We start from the raw sequence: 22,364 nt of genomic DNA, 5'->3' as shown, positions 1-22,364 counted from the left end.
TTGAAAGATGAGAAATAGATTTGATTTCTGGAAGGAAGGTGTTACCATGTTATATCAGGAGAGGAATAAAATTATACAATCACAGAATATTGCAGTTTGAGGAAACTCAGGGCATCATCTAGCTAAATCCTCTCATTGTACAGATGAGGAAACTCAGACCCAGAGAAGGGAAATGATCATAACTAGTCAGTAGCCAAGCCAGGACTAGAATAGGAGACTCCTTATTCCCAAATATAATGACCTAATTTGCTTTCCATCCTGAAGGCTTCCTTTGGGAGGTGGCAGACAAAGACTTGGGACTACTTACAAAGCTATTCTTTAAGAAAAAAAAAGTTAGGGATTGTTTCTTTGGTTTTGGCATTATACATAATATATAAATATATGTGTGTATTTTATATGTGGGTGTATATATTCATTAATGATGAGTCTTCATATTTCCAGCCCTTAACATAGTGTGACACATAGTAAGAGCTTAATAATGCTTGCTATTTACTTGAAATGATAATGATGATGATGAAGGAGTCCATTCTTAAGCATTTGAGGGCCATTAGTTATCAATAAATAGACTATTTCATCAACAAGAGAAGCTACTTATCCACTGAGTTAATGATAAGTGGGTACTCTTTTGACTAAGCTTTCTTTCTTTGAGAACAAGACCTAATTGAAGTTCTGTGAAATGCATTGTGTGACTTCCTTTTAGCCTCCTACACTAAAACTGTTTATATTTTTTGCTGCTACTCTCTGCCTCTGGCTCCAATTCTGTCCCTAGAGCTCTTGAGCACATTTAATTTCCACTCCTACCTGCCCACCTGAAGTGATGGCACTGAAGATGTCTTTGTCCCTGTCAATTACAGCTGAAGAGCCTCTGAAAGCCTCCTGGGAGCTAGCCTAGACACTGCACACGGGCAAGGAAAATAAATAGATTCAGGAGTTCTGGGAATACCGACAGGTGTCCTGGACTCAGAAGGGACATGGGGGCCAAAGGCAATTCTCTGAGATTCTCTAGGTGGGAGGGATAGCAGTAAACTAGTGAGAGAGCTTGGAAGCTTTGGGTTAAAATAATCAGGCAATTAGTGGAGGTAATAGGATCCTGATTAAGAAATTATACCTTATCCATTCTGTCTCTTGTTATTGAGATGTGCTCTATAATCCTGTAACACAAGGTCCTTCAAATAGCATTTCAGCATTTCAGAACCTAAGAGGCCACATCAAGATTTTGGTGGTCTTTGGTGAACTCCTATCTGCATCACCTCATTTATTCCCTGGCATCGTCTGTGGCTACTGCTGTATATTTCTTTCTTGAAAGATCTGGTACTAACGAGAGTAGGTGAAAGAATACAGAAAACCCCCAAAATTAGAAAATTAGAATAGAAGTAACAGTGGTTTGGCTTTACAAATGCCCGAAAATAGACTGAATAGACAATTCATAAATTCACCTGTGTTTCTCCTAACGTTACAATTCATGCACCTGAACATGACCTTGGAGAAATCCTGGTACACACTGAAGCCAGAGAATATTCTTTCTACTTAAACTGTTTTTTTAAAAAAATTCTTTCTTCAAATGTTTTACTAGTGGATTCTAAAGTCATCTTGTGATTTAAAAGAAAAATAGGAAGTGTTTTCCATTGGAATGCCTCCCTTGACCACCTCAGAAATAAGTAATTACTGGCATATCAAACAATTATTTAATTTAGTGAGTGTGTATATGGGAATGGAAGGGGAATTGGTCAGGCCCAACATTTAATTAAACAGGTGGGTGGGCTCAGTCAGAATGATTGAGCTGTAGTTCTATTTGGATAACCCAAATCCTGCATGGAGAGAAGATACTGAACATATCTAAAATGTCAGAGAAGGAATTAAGGGGCCTAAATGAATATGAGAAGATCAGAAAGGAACAAAGTGTCTTCCTTTCCGTTTGCCTTATGGTAGAGAAAGGGACACCACTGTTGGAAAAATCCCCTTTTTGTCCTGCATCCGCTCTCCAGGGAGCCAGAATGAGAAAGTAGGCCCTCAGTCTAGTGGACTTCATAGCAGAGAACACCAAGGCATTTTCTCTATCCAGATGTCAGATGATTGAGGGAATTTGTTAATAATTTGTTAATAGTAGAACAGAGTTTCCAAACAGTTCAGGAGAGATAAGTCTGAGGTGGGTGGGGATAAGGGAGCAGAAAGGAGTAGCAACAGAAGAGAGTTTTTGCCTACATAGCCCACTACTCTGAATCATAGGAAGGGAGAAAGAGTGAAGTGGAAGTTTGCTAGATATAATACTGGGATGTACCATGTGATTGCGTCTCTGACTCTCATGGGCCTTGTGATAATGAGAGCAGAGGTCATTAGTTTTCTTTCAAATACAAGAAAAGAAGGGAGATCAGATCCGGCATCTGGGTCAGTAAATATCTGGTGAGTGAATCTGCAGGGGGTATGACTGAACAGGAAAAAGAGGTGCCGTAATCGGAAGAGGCCCAGCATTTGGAGCATGTTCTTGGGTGCTAGTATGGCTGAGTGTCTGAGGTACTGGTCCTAGGTAGCATGTTATGGATGAAAGGCCTGGTGGCTCAGGCTCTGATGAAAGTCTGTCTGAGGGTCCCGGTCAGAGGGAATCAATAGAAGATACCTCAGGCATCATCTAATCCAGGGATAGGGATTCGAAGCTATCACTGTATCAAAATAGGGAATTCCCAGATGAAGAAACTACCTCTGCCACTTACCTCCTCTGCAATTATAATGATGACTTGACCAGAGTCACACAGCCAGTACATAGAGGAGGTGGGATGTGAATTTAGGTCTTTGTTTCCAGCACAGCTCTCTATGCACTCTGCCAGGCTGTCATATAGCTAACCCCATATCTAATCTCTTAATTTAACAGAAGAGGAACACACACATACACACCCCCAAAACATATCCCTACCCAGATAGTCAGCCCAGTGGCTAGAGTGTTGGGCCTGGAGTCAGGAGAACTCACTTGCAAGGCACTTAGCTGCTGCCTAACTCAGCTTCCTCAGCTATAAAATGAGGGTAATAATAGCAGTTACCTCCTATGGTTGTTGTGAGGATCAGATGAGGTAATGTTTGTAAAATGTTTAGCACAGTGCATGGCATGCAGTAGGTACTTAATAAATGCTTGTTTCCTTCCTTCCCTCCCCCTCCAAAGAGAACCATAGACTCAGAAAACTTCAGATATAGAATTAGAAGGTACTTCAAAGGCCCATCTAGGATTCCCCTCTCCCCATTTTACAGGTGATGAGAGTCCTAATGAGGTTAAGTGACATTTAGTAAGCATCAGAAGTGAGATTTAAGCCCAGGTCACCTGGCTCCAGAGCCCTTGTTCCTTCTTCTGCAAGTTGCCTAAGGGACTGGATCAGGTGATCTCCAGCCTCCCCCGAGGTCCCCTTCTCCTGTCCCCCAGACTTTCAGATCCTAAGATTCCTGCCCCAATGCTCTTGCTACCACAAGATATTTTCACTCAATTGAAATGACTCTAGGAATAAGGGGAAGAAATAACTATAGGTCAAATAAAGGAATCATTCACAAAAGTGCTCCTTATTTGCAGTCTGGTTCACAAGCCTTCCTTTAGAGGTAAGCAGCCATGTTTTGTAAGGAAGAAAAACCTGAGGGCTACAGGAAGCCACTTGCTTTCCCTTTACCCATTAGTCATAAGACTGACTGTCCTCATCTGCCATGATGTCATTCGCTGTTCAAGTGGAATATAGTGCCCTAGATCAAAGGTGTCAACCACATGGCCAGCAACACTTCAGAATGTGGTCAGAACCAGATTAAAATATAATTGGGAAATATTTAACAAAATAAAATTTAGAATACTGTAAAGCATAGACAACATTGCATTTTAAAACTGAGTCAATATGCAGGATCTTATGTGTAAAGTCCCCCCTCTGAATTTGACTCAACTGCCCTAGATAAATCTTCAACTAGAAAACTGCTGAAGGCATCCCATGGGAAAAGCAGGTGAGCAACAAGCATTTACTAAGTGCGTACTATGTGCCAGGCACTGTGTTTAGCACCGGGGATACAAATACAAGCAAAAAGATAGATAGTCCCTGCCCTCAAGGAGGTGACATTCTAATGAGAAGTCAGCACATGAAAGGAAGCTGAAAAAGGAAGGGGGTTGGAGAAGTACCAGGTGCAGGGTATCCAGGCCTAGCACGGACTCTAGAGTCAGAAAACCTGGGTTCAAATCCCACCTTACACACTTATTACCTGTGGGACCTAGGAAAACTCACTTCCATGGATCTCAGTTTCTTCATCTGTAAAATTTATGGATAGAAATAGGTGGCCACCAAGGTTCCTTCTGACTCTAGAGCTATGATCTTTTGGATTATCCCTCATCCCTGGAATGTTCTCTCTCCTGCTGATCTGTCTGACTTCTGCTAAGGCCCAACTAAAATCCCCTCTTCTGCAGGAAGCCTTCCTTAACTATTCTTGATTCCAGTGCTTTCCCTCATTTATTTCTTATTTATCCTGTATCTAGCTTACTTTGTATGTATTTATTTGCATGTTGTCTTACTCATTAGATTGTAAGTTCCTTGAGGGCATGGGCTATCTTTTGCTCTTTTTGTATCACTAGTGCTTTGCCCAGTGCCTGGCACATAGTATAGACACTTAATAAATGTTTATTGAATAAATGAATTAATGAAAAAAATTCATGAACTAGTATGACAAGAAAATGCCAGCACCAAATCGGCATGCATATCTACTTTGACAATAGATGAGGAAAATATACAAGCAACACGAGTGTTAATAGGACAAACAAGGCAATGGAAAGGAATACAGCTGTCAAATATAGGTGATGTTAGAAATACCTGTGGACTTAAAGTCTATTATAAACTTAGTTGTAAATGTAAACTTACTTGCATTTGTTATTGTTTAAAGTTAAGTTCACAATAAATTTTTTATTCAAAGTTTTAAAAATCACTAAACTGAATGTCTTACTACTCTGGCATGTCTCATGCCAACTCATTGTTTTGTAGGCTTCCAGGGAATCGGAAATGGAAACCGAAGGCGGCAAAAATTTGAAGGAAACGAACTTCGAGGTAAATATCTGGGAGGAGGTCATGGAGGGTGATGGAATGTTAGAGCTGGAAGGAGCCTGAGCAATAGATCAACCTAGTCTAATCCTTTATTTTATATGGAGGAAACTGAAACCCCAATCTCATTCACCTCTTTTCTTTTCTTTCTTTCTTTTAACTATCTGGGAATTCAGTCTTCCTGAAAAGGAATGAGAGCAACTGAAGTTGGCCCAGGCTTGCAGACTGGTTCTGAAATACCTGTCAGCTCCAAATGTTCTATCTGTGACACAAGGTCAAGGTGACGTTGTTCCTCTTTCAGCCTGGAGTGTCCAGAGACTGTACTAAATGATTCCTGAGGTCTTTTTCAGCTCCTTGGAGCTAAGGAAGGCAGGCCAAATGTATTGGACTGCCAGGAAGGATTTTCTGCCTTAAAATGGTCTCCTCTATGAAACCTGATTACGTTTAGGTTTTGGACAAAATTACCTGCAGAGACTGGCCAAGAATTCTGTGATTCCATAATGAGCTAGGAGCAAAGAACATGATAAAGTGTTATTTTAGTCTGGGAAAGATTCTGAAGCCCTCTGTTCTGTGATTCAATCCATGTAACCATTCAATTCAGATGCAACCCACTACTTACTTCTATTTCAATCCAAGGGTAATCTCTCTAAGAATGGAATCTGTAAGCCAACTCAAATGGGCCAGATCCTGGGCTACTTTGGTAACAGTCACTAACAACCCATTTGTGTGTGTGTGTGTGTGTGTGTTTTATATTTTGAAGACTAGCTTTATAAAGTTCCTTCAAATTCTAGGAATTTGTGTCTTTCCTAACCGTCTTAACCTTGGAAGAGAAATGATGCGTTAGAGGTACAGAATGAGGCACAGATTTTTAGACTTAGGCCAATGTGCTGATTTTGTTTCGCTTAGCTGTTTGTTACAAGAGAGGGTCCTTATTGGGATGGGGGAGATGGTGAAAAAGTAGAAAGTAATAGAGATGGAAAAGAAAGAAGAAAAGAATATCAATAAAATATAAATTGTTTTATTAGGTAGCTAGGAGGCATCATGGGTAGAATACTAAATGACTTACACTCAAGAAAGCCTGAATTTAAATCCTGCCTCAGATACTTAATTAGCTATATGATCCCAGACAAGTCACATCTTCTCTCCTGGCCTTGATTTTCTCATCTGTAAAAAATGGAGATAATAATAGTCCATACAATATTATATACATATGTGTGTGTGTGTGTATAAATGTGAATTATTACTATATGATGATAATGATTATCAAGTCCTGTGTCCTTTCAGAGACCCTCTTAATTCTGCTAATGGAGGTTAAACCATCCAGCTGACATTCCAACTAAAGCAACCCTGAACAACAGAATCAAACCCTGAGAAATCAGGCTAATCCTAAAAGAAAATGGACTGTGAGCAAGAAAAATCAGCGCTAAGTTTGCCACAGATCTGCTTGAGTGTCTCAGTTAGGATTTAGGTGCTGGATAAAAGTTGGCCTCAAGACTGCCTCTGTTTTTCTGTGGGATTTGTCAAGAAGGGAGGTGCAGAGGGTATACTGAAAAGAACAGTGTAAAAAGCACTGGAGAGAAGCCAGTAGTGGGAAGAGAAGTCCAGTTGGCTTTGGAGTTAACAAAGTCTGGGTTCAAAACCTTCCTCCTACACATACTAGCTATGTGACCCTGAGCAAGTAACCCAATGTCTGATTGCCCCCAGCCAAATCTCTTAAGTCTGGAACAGTTGAGGATTTATTGGTGATTTTTTCACTAGGAGCTCTCTAAATTGATGAAATCAGAGGTCCAAATTCCTCCCCCACACTCCCCACAGCCTCCCCTCCCCCTTTACTCCCCCACCCAAAAAGAATCCTAAACCAGGAGTTACAAGCCATAGGTCAGAATCCTGCTTTGCCACTGAAGACCTGTGTGATCCTGGACAAGCAGCTATGCCCTCGTGTTCTTCGTTTGTAAAGAGAAGGGGTGGACTAGATATTCTCTGAGGTTGCTTTGAGCTCCAGTGATCTCTGCATCTCAGAATCCCATGATATTTTTAAACAAAGAACCAGGACTGGCCGATGGATATGGACCACTTTTTCCTCTCTGTCAGTAGCAGCAATTCCTTGGGTGAGCCAAAGATTCCCGTCTGTGCTGGTACATCAGCCTCTCTGTTATCACTCGCAGGATACCTTTTCCAGACAGGTTCCAAGGCGCTGTTAGCTGTGAAAAGATTTACTGTCTTCTACGTGTTCCTAAGTCTTTTCCATTTAACAGAAGCCCAACACAAAGATTTAGAAGTGGTGAAAGCCAGTGCCAGCATCAGGTCAGCCCTGATGGAACACTTTCCAATTTTTAAATTCCAATTCTTTATCTATTGCCAAGAGGTCCGGTGGAAAGATTGCTAGATCTCAAGTTAGCTTCTTCATACCTGTGTAACTTGGGCAAGCTACTTCTCTGAGCTTCAGTTTCCTCATCTAGAAAATGAAAGGGTTGGTCTCTATGACCTTTAGATTCCTTCCAACTTTAAATCTATGGGCCTGTGCCTGAGTTCTCTCAGGTTAATCTAATGGCTTTCTAGCCAAGTCATGACTAGAAGCTAGGTGAAAACTGCTGACTTTTGCTTTTACTCCATGTGTGCCCTGGGGAGATGGTGAGCTGGGGAAGTGGCAAGCTAGTCTCCTGCTGGTGTACTTATTTGGAAATACAGACTCATCTATCATTCCCTTCCTTTTTCATTTATTTAACACTTACTTATTGAGTGCCTGTGATACACAGGCCACCCTTTCTAGAATGAATTTCATTTTTTGAAAGACCTTTCTGGTTTCATGGTTTATTTTTATCCTCACAGCAATCCCAAGAGATCTCCCTTAGATAGATGAGAAAAATGAGGGACAGAGAATTGAAGTGAGTTTTAGAAAGATGCAAAAGTTCCCATTTCTCTACTACTTTATAATTCTTAACACTTTCTTTACACCAACCCTGAAAGGCAGATAATTAAAATATTATTCTTCCTATTTTATAGATGAGAAAACTAAGACCCAGAACAGTTGTAACCACTGTGATGATATGCTTGATAAACAGCCAATATGGAATTCTAATTCAGGGCTCATGACTTCTTGTCCTATGCTTATTTAACCAGATTAGTTTTATGAAACTTCAAACATTTCCTCTAGGTCAGTGTTCTCAAACTTTTTGGAATCAGGACTCCTTGATACTCTTAAAAATTATTAAAGGCCCCAAAGAACTTTTGTTTGTGTGGGTTATACGTTAATATTTTCTGCATTGAAAATTAAAACTGATAAAACTTTTAAATACTTATTCTTTTAAAATAACAATAATAAATTCATTACCTGTTATCATAAATAACATCTTATGAAAAATAACTATTGTCCAAAGCAAAAAAAAATGTAGCAAGAAGAGTGACGTTGTTTTATGTATTTTTACAAATCTCCTTCATATCTGGCTTAATAGAGGACAGGTTCTATCTCTTCTTATGCACTCAGTTTGTTGTGATATATTATTTTAGTTGAAGTCTTTGAAGAAAATCTGGCCTCACACAGATAAATAAATTGGAAAAGGAGGAGTATTTTAACAGACAAACAATGTCTTAGTATTATTATGAAAATAGTTTTGACCTCAAAGACCCTTTGAAAGGGTCTCAAGGATGCCAAAGGTCCATAGATCACACTCTGAGAACCATTGCTCTAGGTTCAAACAATAGTTTGAGGTGGGCTAAGGTAGATCTAATAATAGAATGCTTACTCGAATGGCCAAAAATTGAGGGTAGCAGGGAAATAAGCCAACCATCATCATATATCATTTTTTTAAAGCTAGGATTTTGTTGGAAATTTTCGAATTGATATTTATGGATGGTATTAGCCTATACTTCCTATTCTTTGCTTTATGCTTCTCTGGTTTAGGTTCTAGGACTATTTGTCTCATAAAAGTAGTTTGCCAAAACTTTTTTTTTCTAATTCTTTGGTAATAATTTGTATAATATAGGTATTAATTGTTCTTTAAAAGTGTAATGAATTCTCCCCTAAATCCATCTGGAGCAATGTATTCCCCCCACCTTAGTAGTTTCTTTCCAGATACTTCAATTTGCTTTTCTGAAATTGGATTATTTAATATCTTTATTTGCTGTTATGTTCATCTAGGTCTTTTACATTTTTTGTAGATAATTCTCTTATTCCTGTCAAATTTTCAGTTTTGCTACATATAATTGGATAGAGGTTCTGGCCATTTAAAAAAAATTTATCCTCTGCTTGTTATGATTTCACTTTGTACCCCATAGAATTTCTAAAGGCAGAGCCAGTATAACAAATTGTTGAGACACTCAGCCTGGCAACACTGTCATCCAACCGGCTGTGCTCAGGATGGAGCCATGCCCGCTTTCCTGGCTCTGTGTTCCTCTGTGTTTCTATTCGCTGTTCCCCAGTCTCTCAGTGAACTCTACCTAGCAGCACTGTACAGCTCTGTTGTTACATATGGAAATCAACTGTACAGTCATGTCTATAAATACCAATCGTCCATCAGTGCCAGCCAATCCTCCTCCTCGAGGATTCCCTTCCCCAGGATCTGGTTTCCTCAACCCCCCACCTCCCAGGAGAGACAACCAGCTGTCCTATGCAGAAACTCAGCCTTCCTGTCTTCAGGCCTCAGGGTTTGAGGATCAGAGATTCCCACTGAGCACAGTGTTTTATTGAGTTGTTGGTAGACTCAGGGACAAATCAGTCTTAAAGAGAATTGGAGGAAGAGAGGATGGGAGGCACTAGAAGGAAGCTACTACATGCCCACGGGAGACTGCTTTAAGGCCAGTTCCCTGCTCTGGGCTTGGTTTTGGCCTTAAATGATGGGAAATAATGAGATGCTGCTAGAGGATGCTAAATCTCTAGAACTGAAGAACCAGCCTGGTGTATGTAGCAAAAAGAGAAGTAGAAATAACCACAAAACATGCAAAAATGAATGTTGCGAAATTACAAAGAATAGGTTTGACTCCAAAGAAGAGATGCAGGTAGTTACTTACCCTCACTTCTTTGCAGAGGTGGAGAAGGATGTCCAGGTGTCCCTGGTTGGGAACATTTCATGTATTGTCAATTTTTTCAACATATTGATTGATTTTTACATATATCTTTTTCTCTTCTTTTTTTTTAAAGTATTCTTTTCTATATGGAATGGCTCTCTGGGAGGGGGAAAGGGAAGGGATACAGATAAAAGGAAAAAAGTGCATTTAAAGAAAAGAAAGAGAAAGAGATTTGGAGTTAGAGGACATAGATTTGAATACTAGCTCTGCTACTCACTATCTGCATGACCTTGAGAGATGAAAAAAATGAAGGGGAAAAAAGCATTTATTAAGTGGTTAGTATGCACCAAACATTGTACTAACTCTGAGAATAAAAATGCAAAGCAACAGAGTCTCTGCTGTCAAAGAGTTGAGAGAGAGAGAGAGAGAGAGAGAGAGAGAGAGAGAGAGAGAGAGAGAGAGAGAGAGAGAGAGAGAGAAAGAGAAACACATAGTATTGTGGCCAAGGTAAGGTGGTTTGGTCTGGGAAGTTGCAGGGAGGGGGAGGGGGACAATAGGTTAATCGATTGACAAGCCTTTCCAGGTGCAATGTTAGCGTTAATTTGATTATAGTTCTCCAAGCAAGAAGTGGAAAAGGGGATGGGGAAGGAGCACTATCCCCATTGAGGGAGAAGTAGAAAATGGCCAGAAAAGGCGTGATCCCAGGAAATTCCAAGTGGAGTACCTTAGTTCCTCTCATGTGTAGTCTTGGAAAATAGAGCTTAGAATATGGCACTCTCTTTCTGGGTCTCTGGAACTTAATTTCTATAAAATGAGAAAGTTAGACTAGTTAATCTCTAAGGTCCCTGACAGCTCAATATTCTTTGATTCTACAACCTTGAACAAAGGAGAAAGAAGAAAGGATAAGCTTAGACTTCCCTTTTTGGTGGCATCAGAAAGAGGAATTAGGGACCATGCAGAAGTCACCCAAATCAGTTCAAGGACAAAAAGAAATCGGAATTTAGGTAAAGCAAGAAATGAAACAAAAGCTGAAAGTAGCCTCCTCGGTACTATTGTCTACAACTTTGGTAGGACACTAGGAAAGTGGATTTGTAAAATTAAACCTACCTCCAAGGGTGTATTGTATATGAAGAAGCACCTTGATGCCTATGTGTGTGTTGGGGGGTGGGGGAAAGGAATGAACATTGACCTTGGAGTCAAAAGATTTGTATGTGGATATGGGTGACCCTACTCATCCCCTCTGAGCCCCCATTTCCTCATCTGTAAAATAGATATGTTATTATTTGCACTACCTACCTCACAGGTTTATTGTGAAATAGTATGTAAATGTGAGCATGTGTTAATATCTGCTTGATCCCACCATTCCCTACTTTTAAAGAACCCTTTCTTTGCCTCATTAGGATTTAAGGCAGTAAAGATGTTCCAGTGAAGTAGTATAGAGGGCAGATGGTCAAAGGTGGAGGGCAGGAGGAAAGACTGATGAGTTCAGTACCATAACGCCAATGCCCCCTGCTGCCAGCATCCTGATTCCCCTCTTCCCCAACCCCCTTGCTCAGTTAACAGAATCACAGCATGAGGGATTCTGAATCAAAGAATACCAGAGATGGAAGGAACCACAGAAATCATCTAGTCCACCCTCATCATTTTGCAGATTTATTTTGGCGGGGATTCCTTTCATTTATGGGTTAGGGGAGATGCCTACTAAAGTCCCTTCCAATCACATTCAGTGATTCGGTAAATCTGGGGCTCAGGGAAGGGAAGTGTCTTGCCCAAAGTCATTCATGGTACAGAGTTCAATAGCAGGATTAGTAGGATGACTACTTACTTCCCTGTTCTAGACTATCTCCTTGGAGAGGGAGAGCTAAGGGGAGCTAGGGTGAGACAGAACTGTCATTCAAAGTGTAGACAGTAAGTAGATAGAAGTTGTTACACAAAAAGTTACACAATCATTTAAGTTCCCCCCAGGAGATGCAGCAATTTTGTATTCCTTTGAAGGTTATAAATTAGAGTGTGCACCTTTGAAAAAGATGCCTCAGTTTTTGAATGCAACAAAATCAAGCCACCTGCACCAATCGTGGGCAGGGCTGAGGTGGAGGTGGGAAATGGTTCTCTAGGGCAGTGATTTACAAGGGACAAAGGCCTCCTTCCCCAGCGGGCACAAAAGGCTTCCTGACTCTGTGCCCTCCCTTCTAAGCTTAGGATCAGCTCTTTGGTAATGAAGGAAACTCAATCTGTTTTGGGACACTGATGAAAGGTCTCCCCCTGCTGAGCTGGACCTTGGTGTGGGAGGGAGAACGAAGGGGAGGGAGGAGATGTTGGCAGCCTTTGGATAACCAGCCTCTGCTGAAGGCATATGCATGCATCTCCTTACTCTGCCCTGAGAGAAATTCCACCCCAGTCCCAATGGTCACTGCAGTATTTTCTCTCTTACTTAAATAGGAAACGTGGCCCAGACACAGCACCATCAGCAGACGCAAGTCATCACGTCCTATGACAACGAAGGTATGTGATTAGCTGGTCCATGCTGGTTTTCCCCTAGCAGTATTCTCTGTCTGCTGCTCAGGAGCTAGTAGACAGACACAAGAGCTCCCTCAGCTTCAAAGGGGCCAGAGATCATTCAAAGGGTCTGGAGTGTGTAAAGACTGTGTTAAACATGGAGGGAAGATACAGAGATACAGCTCCTGCCCTCGTGGAGTTTATAGTTTACTGGGAGTTAAATATAGCTAGTCTTGTTTGTTGTGTTATTGTTTGTTTGTTTTTTGCTAAGCAATGGGGTGAAGTGACTTGCCCAGGGTCACACAGCTAGTGTCAAGTGTCTGAGGCTGGATTTGAGCTCCTGACTCCAGGTCCAGCACTCTATCCACTGCATCACTTAGCTGCCCCTAAAATATAGCTAGTCTCAAAGAATCAGTGATCTTGTCAGGGTGGGGGACCCTCTGCCAATGTACGTCACAACCCTTCTGTTATTTAACAGTTGATCTTTGTGAAGGGGCATGGATGAAAAATCCACCTTGAAGATAATCTGGTGATGGGACTCTGAAGTTACTGCAGCTAGGCTGCCTCTTGAATAGAAGACACAGTCCGTGACAAAAACTTGGGAAGGCTTTCCAACCTGGTAAAACTAACTGAAACTTTAGTTCTGCCAGCCTTGCCTTCAGAAGGGCCTGAGGTCATGTTATATCTAACTCATTATGAAGACTTCCTCCAAGAAAAGAATTGTCAGGCACTGGGCATATGAATAAATAATAATAATAACATTTATAGAGTAATAATAGCATTTATAGAGTGCTTTCAAGTTTGTGAAATGTTTTACATGTGTGTACATCTGTAAAATAGGTATAATAATAGTAGTACCTACTTCTTGGGGCTATTGTGATGTTTAAATGAGATAATGTATATAAATATACATATATACACATATGCTTATGCATATATAAACACACATATACATAAATATATATATATACATATATATATACATATATATACACACATATACAGATAAAGAAATTTTTTTTACAGATGAAGAAATTGGGGCTGAGAGAGGTTAAGTGACTTGCCCCAGGTCACATACCTGGGAAGTATATAAGGATTTGAACTCCGGTTTTCCTGACTCGAAGTCCAGCATACTAGTCACTGCGCCACCTAGTTGACAGCTAAATGGTGAGCTCTAAATGATGCTGTAAAGACTAGAATAGATTTCATTTTAAAAGACAGTAAAAGATTTTGTATTATGACTTTATAATGCAGAATAAGGCATGAAAAGCACACCAGAGTTGCAAGTGGGAAAATATATTTACTGTCTAATAGGCAACATGGCATGACATGATGGACCTGGAGATAGGGAGATCTGGATTCAAATACCATCTGGGGCCCTTCCTGGTTTTTTGACTCTGCACAAGTCATTTAACCTCTCTTGGACTTATTGCCTCATTGGTAAAAGTAGGAGATTGGTCTAAGTGACCTCTAAGGTACCTTCCGTCCAGCTGTAAAAAAATCTATGGTACTATGACTAGATGGTATGAGCAAAGGCTTCATGGAGGATGTGGCATTTAAATTGGGATTTAAATAAAGAATAAAACTCAGTAGGCAGAGGGAGGAAGAATACTCTAGGCTGGGGAAACATGGAGACAGGAAAGTTCAGAGTTTGTTCAGAGAATATAAAGTAGTTTGGTTTGGCTACAGTACGTGATAGGCTATAGTATGAGATAAGATGGGGAAAACAGGATAACACTACTAGACTTTGGAGAGCATTGAATGCCAGGCAAAAGACTTTAAACTTCATTCAATAGACAATAGGTAGCCTCTGTCTTTGCTCACTATTTTTTCCATATTTTTTTCCATTTTTTCACCATATTTTTCCATGTTCCATGTAAATTTCAGTATTGAGATTTTTCCCTCCCTCTGCCTGTTGGGTTTTTTTCATAATTTAAAATTCAATTTTTTGAGCAGAGGAGAGAATGGCTAGATGCATAGTCCCATTGAGGGAATACTAAATTTGGAGTCAAAAGCCTGAATTCAAATCCTGTTTCCAGTACTTACTACCTTTGTAATCTCAAGCAAGTCACTAAACCTCCCTGATACTTAGTTTCTTCATCTTCCCACTCTAAATCAATTATCTAATGTATAAGGAAGATCTCCATATAAGGTGGATATGAAGGATGGATTGTAAGTATGAGAAAGAAGACTTATGGGAAGGTAGTTGAAATAATCCAAGAAGAAGGTAATGAAACTCCTCTTTTAGGGTAATGGCAGTGGAATAGAGAGAAGAGAGTAGTATTATGGAGGAAGCCTAAAAGGGACTGGTCTCCTTCTTGTTCCTACACTCTATTTCTCTTCACCATGCCTTTGCACCGGCTATTGTTCATGCCTGGAATGTTCTGCTCACCTCCACTCCCATCCCCATCCCCCCAACCCCACCATCTCCCTGGCGCTTCCTTCAAGACTCAGTTCAGATCTCACCTCCTACAACAGACCTTTCCCAGTTCCCCCAGCTGCCTTCTTTTCTTTGAATACATTCTGTCTTTAAGAAGGCAAACTAGGCCATCTTTTGCCTCAGTTCTTACCTAGCCTTTAATTACTGAATGAGTATTGACTCAAATAAACTGAGACCTGGGAAATACTTAGTTTAAAAAAAAAACCAAGGTCTCCCACTGCATGCAGGGTCATCACCAGTCTTCTTGACCTGTGTCTTGCCACTGGATTCCATTGGCTCTGGAGGAGAGAATGAGGCTGATGACTTTGCACAGCTCTGCCTCACTTAAATCCAATTCACTTGCAAGTCAAGACATCGTCTTCCTGATGTCACTGGTCCTCTACCAGAACGGACAGATAGAACAACAACAAACAAACAACATTCTGTCTACTCTCGGCTACCTCTGGTCTGTACATAATTATGTAAATGTTGCCTTTCATTAGAATGCAAACTCTCTGAGGGCAAGGATGGTGTTTCCCCCTCCCCTTTCTTTGTATCCCCAGTAATTAGCACAGTGCCTGGATCTTAATATTGTTGTTCAATCGTTTATCAGTCATGTGGCAAGCCCATTTTGAGGGTTTTCTTGTCAAATACTGCAGTGGTTTGCCATTTCCTTTTACGACTCATTTTACAGACAAGGAAACTGAGGCAAATAGGTTAAGTGACATGTTTGGGAAGTAACACAGATACTGTGTCTATGGCCAGATTCAAATTCAGGTCTTCCTAACTCCAGGCTCATCGCTCTATCCACTGCTTCCCCCTAGTTGGCCAGCTCATAATATAGGTGCTTAGTAAATACTGGTTGACTGACTAGAGTGGTAACTGATTAGATATGAGGGAAGAATCAAACATAATATCCAGGTTTCAAATATGGGAGATTACGTTAAATAGCCACACCATTAACAAAATAACTAAGGCAGGAGGAGGAGGAAGAGGAGCATTGGGGAAAGATAGTAAGCTTGATTTTGGCCATGCTGAGTTAGAAGTTTAAATGGAAAACAGGCTTGTAGAAAGACTGAGGGAGGGGTGTGTGTGTGTGTGTGTGTGTGTGTGTGTGTGTGTGTGTGTGTGTGTCTGTGGAGATTAAAACAAAAGGTCAAGGCTGGAGATACAGAATTAGGAGTCATCTGCATAGAAGTGATGGTTGAAACCATGAGAATGAGTAAGTAAGACTGCCTAGGGAGAGACTGTAGGGAGAAAGGACGAGAGACCAAGGAAAGTTTCTCCTTGGGAAATACACTTAACCTTGAAAGGTTTGGAAGTGTAAAGAGCCATGGAAGAAGACAGAAGCAATGGTGAGAGAAGTAGGAAGACAACTGTTGTAATATGGTGTCTCTGAAGCCAAAGGAAGAGAGAATATCCAGAAAGATGGAAGTGGTCAACAGTATTGGGCATTATGGAAAAACCAACAGTGATGAGAAATGAACATGGAGATTGAATATGGCAATTAGAAGGTCATAGGGACTTCTGGGGCACTAGTTTCAGTATAATGGTGGGGGAGGAAGACAGACTCGAAAGGGTTGAGAAAAGAGAGAATGGTGAGCCTCTTGGGAGACTTTGGACATAGACAATTTTTTAAAGAAGTTTGGCAATAAAAGAAAGAATATGACAAACTGGCAGCCAGATCAGATGAGACTCAGGGAATTTTTTATTTTGTTTTGTTTAGGATCAGAGACACCTGAGCATGTTAGCAAGCAAATGAGAAAGAATTCACGAAAAATCAGAGATTAAAGCTACATGAGAAGGAAAGACATTTGCTGAAGAGAAGGAAAAAGGCAATGGGAGCCTTAGTAAGGAGCAAGGATACTCATTCCTCTGTGACCAGAGAGAAGGAAGGGGGAAAGTGGAGAATGAATCAGAGAAGTTCTGAGGAATTCTCGTACTTTTTAGAAAGGCTCCCATTCAAGTCAGAGGTTTGTAATTGGCCTTTAATCTCACCAGTCTGGTGTAAGGCAGCCAAAGTACAGGTGTGTGCTGCCCATAGGATTTAGATTTAGATCGAATCCAGTTTTTTCATTCTACAGATGAGGAAAATGAGGCCCAGTGACGTAAAATGATTTGCCTAGGATCCCAAATAAGCAGCAGAGGCAGGAACTTCTTGACCCCCAATTCCCAGACTCCATCCACTTCTCTTGAATCCACTATACCAGACACAGCCTTTTTTGTTCCTTTATTTACTTGTTTTTGCATAAAATCCCCGGGCTGGAAGAGCCATCTGGAAGTCATATTGCCCTAACTTCCAATGGGAGTGCTCCGGCACAATTTTTGTAATACATAGGTTTCTATTTCATTTTTAAAGATCTACACAACTTGTCCTCCTTTCTTATATATAGCTTAAATTAGAGCAGTGGTGTGGTGGATGATGTGCTGGGCTTGGAGTCAGGAAAATCTGTGTTCTGATCACACCTCTGACAATAGCTATGTGATTTTGGAAAAGTCACTTTTGGCTGACCTGAGCCTCAGTTTCCTCATAATGACAATGACAACCACTCAAGCAATAAGCATTTATTAAGCTCCTACTATGTACCAGTCAAGGGCAGCTAGGTGGCACAGTGGATAGAGCACCGGGCTTAGAATCAGGAAGATTCATCTTTATGAGTTCAACTCCAGTCTTAGACACCTACCTAGTAGCTGTGTGACCCTGGGCGAGTCACTTCACCCTGTTTGCCTCAGTTTCCTCAACTGTAAAATGAGCTGGAGAAGGAAATGGCAAACCTCTCTAGTATCTTTGCCAAGAAAACCCCAAACAGAGTCATGAAGAGTCAGACACAACTGAAGATGACTTAACAACAACAACATGTGTCAGGCATCATTCTAGGTGCTAGGGCTACAAGTACAAAGAATGAGACAATCTGTACTCCACAATCTCTACTTGCAAGGAATTTACATTGTGAAGTAGGAGGAGAAGAAGAAACAACAGCACCTATAAATATATGTGCTTAAATATAAAGGTGGGAACTACAAAAATATATACAAAGTAGTCAAATGCAAATAAAAAAATAAGCAAACTAATCCTGAACAAATATGTTATGAAGAAAAAATAGAAAATTTATGGAATAATTTAAACTCCTTAGAAAAAAGGAAATTATATACATTCACAGAATTATTCATTTCTAAAGCAAAGAAACCAATTCAACTACCACCTTCAGCTAAGAGTACTGGACCTGGAGTTAAGAAAACCTGAGTTCAAATCATGCCTCTGATACTTCCTAGCTGTGAGACCCTGTGGGCAAGACACTTAGCCTCAGTTTCTTCCCCTGTAAAACGGGGATAATAATAGCACTTAACTCACAGGGTGGTTGTGAGGATAGAATGAGATCACTGCTTTGCAAACCTTGAAGTGATCTATAAATGCAGTCTTTTGTTATTACCTGCCTCACAGGGCTGTTATGAAGTACAAATGAGATCATGTATGTAAAGTGATTTGTTAACCTTAAAGTGCTACATAAATACTGTCATCGTCATGCTCTCATTGTTCCCATCGTTTTCAATGGGGTTCAGATAGAAATGGCCCTGGAAGAAGTTGCTATCTTGTGATTATTCTTTTTCACTTACTGTTCTATCACTTTCTCATTTATTATTCTGTTGACCAGACCTGGGATTTCATTAGTATAAGGAACTCCCAGCAAGGAAGCTTCCTCTATAAATCCAGGTCAGAAACTGTTCTGCAACTTAAAAGTCTTGAAGTCTTATCGTTAAATTTCTCTTGCTCTTTTTGTTCTTTCCTCAATAAAAATGGAGTGTCTTCTAAACCTCTGTGGGCCTGAAGAGAGTTAAGTCACTAACTCCTCAGCCAACCGTATCTTCTCCAGTACAAGCAATCCTTCCTGCATTCTGCTTGAGATCCTCTGTGAGAGGGGACATTGCAGCTTCAGCTGATGCTGAATTAAAACACACACACAAGCACACAACAACAACCAGATCCTGTTTTCTGTTCTGGTCTGCACTTAATAGTTCCCAGTTTGCCAGGACCCATTTTGAAAGCTTGTGGGTAAAAATGAGGTCTTTAACACCATTCTCTCTTGTGCTTCTTTGACCCTTTCTTTGGAAAAACTAGACAGTCCTTTCAGAAAATAACAGGGGAGGGAATGGGGGCATCACAATGAATTCTTTTCAAAGCTGTGGCTGAAGAAGAGGCTTAGGTTAAATTCATTTCATTTTACTTGTAGCCTACTCTTCTTTAAAGAATAATAACGCTGATGGCTAAAAGCTTTTCCAGCACTTGATATGATTAGGCTGTTGGGCTCAACTGGATGACCTTCCAACCTTTACACTCAGAATTGATTTTCTAATACATTAAGGAGATTAGTCATCCAGGAGAGGCCTGGAAGACGCTACTGAAGTTGAAGGCTTCAGACAACCTCTGAAGGAATTCAGTGCCCCTCAGTAAAGTTTCGAAGATTAGATGAGACACTTTTTAATTAAGTTCCTCTCAAGTACATGAATCTGACTTTCCTCTTTTGTAAAGAGCATTCAGCATCTCCTGCAGTGTCTGTACCCACCTCCTTTTGGTGGGAGAGAGAGTCCCTGAAAGCTGGGCAATGGGGTGGTAGGGCAGGGGCATTAGACCCAGGTGGCACTTCTCCAACCTAATTGTCTGCTCCAAGAGCAAGGCTTCCAATCCCCTCCTGGCAGTCTCATGCCCATTTCTCATGGTATTGGAATGCTGTCTGGGCAAGGACTATTGACAGTTCCATTCAGGGTCAGTGTATTTAAGAGAAGGATTGGGGGGGGAGGGTCAGAGAGTCAGTAGAATTTGGTCCCCATCTCCCATATGGTATAACACTTGGAAATTCATTTAACTACTCTAAGTTTCTTCATCTGTGAAATAATTGAAATGACAACACACCTGTAAAAAATAGGAATAATAACATGGCACCCCTGGCTTCCCAGGGAATACTAAGAAATGTATGGGAAATGGAGACTCTTTTGGGTCACTAGAATAATACATAGCAAATGACTTTCCAACTATACCAAATGGTACTCTCTTGACTGGCCATTATGAGTAGTGCCTCTGGCAGAGGTGAGAAGCTTACTCTCTACTGTCTTCTCACACCAGTCTCAGAGCCTTTGGATTCTGGAGGATTGCTAAGAAAACACAAGGGAGGAGAAAGAAGAGGAGAGAAAGTGTAGGAGAACCCACTATGGTGTTGGTGTCCAGGCATGAGAATAATAGGCACATTGCAAGATTTGCAGGTTATAGCAAGAAAGATCCCGTACATAGTGAAAGGTCAATAAGGCACAGGGTGAACACCTCAAGATAGCAAAAGCTATGGAATAAATAGCTGAGTGTGTTTCAGCCATGCTGCCTCATGGATCACGCTGTGAATTGGGATTATTTGAGCCTTTGTGAATGAGATTACACAAGACTCTTGGCTTGAATTGGCTAGCACACTATCTGACACATAGCAGGTGCTTTACAAGTGTTGGTGATTGATTGATGAAGATGAGTTTTCCCTACTTAATTTTCTTCATGAAAATGTGTAGAATTATAGAACATACCAAGAGGTTTTAATTATACATAGAATTCTCTAAGATCTCCTAGGGTCCCACAGAGTAGAGTGGCTAGTATGAGGCTGGGTGCAGAACAGGTATCCTGGCAATACTTGCCAGTGTGCTTGAGAGGAAGTTTCAGGCTCACATTCCTATGGTAGTGGGAAGGGTTCTGTCCTGGGTATCAGAAGATCCTGGGTTCTAGTCCCAGCTCTGATGCTGGACTTATCATATGATGGCCATGAAAGAGCACTGAACATGGGGTCAGGAAGACCTGGGTTTAAATGCAGCCTCAGAAACTTACTAGTTTTGTGACCCTGGGCAAATCACTTAACTTCTGTCTCAGTTTCCTCATCAGTAAAATGGGGATAATATTAGCTTCTACCTCCCAGAGTTGAAAGGCTCAAAGGAGAGAATATTTGTAAAATACTTTGCAAGGCTTAGGGACAGCTAGATGGCACAGTGGATAAAGCACCAGCCCTAGAGTCAGAAGGACCCGAGTTCAAATCCAGTCTCTGACACTTACTAGATGCGTGACCCTGAAGTCATTTAACCATAATTGTCTCAAAAAAAAAACACTTTGAAAGGCTTAAAATGCTATATAAATTATTGCTATTATTATGATGAGTATGCAAGTAATTTCTTTCTGAGTCTCAGTTTCATCTATAAAATGGGGTTGGCTTAGATCGGAGGCTCTTAGTCTGTGGTCTGTGGACTTCCAAGGGGTCTGTGGATCAATTTCAGCGGGTCATTGAACTTGGAAGGGAAAAAATACATCTTTGTTTCAAATTAATTGGTTTCCTTTGTAGTCTTATACATTTTATTTTATGCATTTAAAATATTATTTTGAGAAGGGGTCCAGAGGGTTCATCAGAATGCTGGAGGGGGCCATGACACACAAAAAATGTAGGAACTCTCAGCCTATAGATAATGAAGTGGAGAAAATAGAGTGCTAAGCCTGAGTCAGGAAGACCTGAGTTCAAATCCAGCCTCAGACACTTCCCAACTGTGTGAAGCTGGTAGGTCAATTCAACACTATCTGCCTCAGTTTCCTCATCTATAAAATGGGGTTAATATTAGCACTTTCCTCCCAGGGTTGATTTGAAGATCAAATGAGATAACATTTGTGAAGTGCTTAGCACAGCACCTGGCATATACTAGGCACTTAATAAATATTCATCTTCTTTCTTCCTAGATGGTCTCTAAGTCATCTTCTTGCTCTTATATGTATCCCATATAGCATTACTATCACTAATCATGGTGATAAGTCAACAATCATAGGAACATAGCTCTAGAGCTAGAAGGGACATCAGGAGCTGTTGACCTTAACCTCCTGATATGACATATGAGGAAACTGAAGCAAACAGAGGTTAAGTGACTTGCCTAAGGTGACATAGCTAGTAAATGTCTGAGGCTGAATATGAATTTATTACACTAGCTAGCTGCCTCGAATGGTAAGTGTCAGAGCTGCCATTCAAACCCAGGCCTTGACTCCAAATTAAGTGCTTCTCCCCCATGCTGCATTGCCATAGGTATATCTTTTCTCACCAGCTGGACTGTAAAGCATCTTGAGGGTATGATTATGTTTCAAATTTATTCTATATCTCCCATGAAACCTAGCACAAATGTCTGCTAGTACATAGCATGCACTTGCCTAATTTAGTGATAAATGCAAAGAGAAATGAAATTTAGGAACTAGGTCCATAATCCTGTCATTGACTGTAATGTGTTCTGGTTTAAATCCACAGATTTGAATCAAGTCTAAAAGATGGATAAGATTAAACCAGAGGTGAATGGGGAAGACGGGAGCAAAATGGTGGAATGGGGTCCTTCCTGATGTATTTGAGAAC

The 22,364-nt window shown here is 40.7% G+C and overlaps 1 protein-coding gene across 1 annotated transcript in view; it reads left to right on the top strand.

Moving 5' to 3' along the window:
• The window catches only part of KY (kyphoscoliosis peptidase), a 106,707-nt gene that overhangs the window by 1,056 nt on the left and 83,287 nt on the right, over positions 1–22,364 (top strand). Inside the window, exons 2-3 of the mRNA XM_020986092.2 lie at positions 4,986–5,048; positions 12,486–12,548. Of these exons, the coding sequence (XP_020841751.1) occupies positions 4,986–5,048; positions 12,486–12,548 (126 nt within the window). The remainder of the gene's footprint in view (positions 1–4,985; positions 5,049–12,485; positions 12,549–22,364) is intronic.

Source organism: Phascolarctos cinereus, unplaced genomic scaffold (genome assembly GCF_003287225.1).
Source record: "Phascolarctos cinereus isolate Bilbo 61053 unplaced genomic scaffold, phaCin_HiC Scaffold_726;HRSCAF=1367, whole genome shotgun sequence".
Classification (NCBI taxonomy): domain Eukaryota; kingdom Metazoa; phylum Chordata; class Mammalia; order Diprotodontia; family Phascolarctidae; genus Phascolarctos; species Phascolarctos cinereus.
This window is presented reverse-complemented; position numbering and strand designations above follow the sequence as displayed.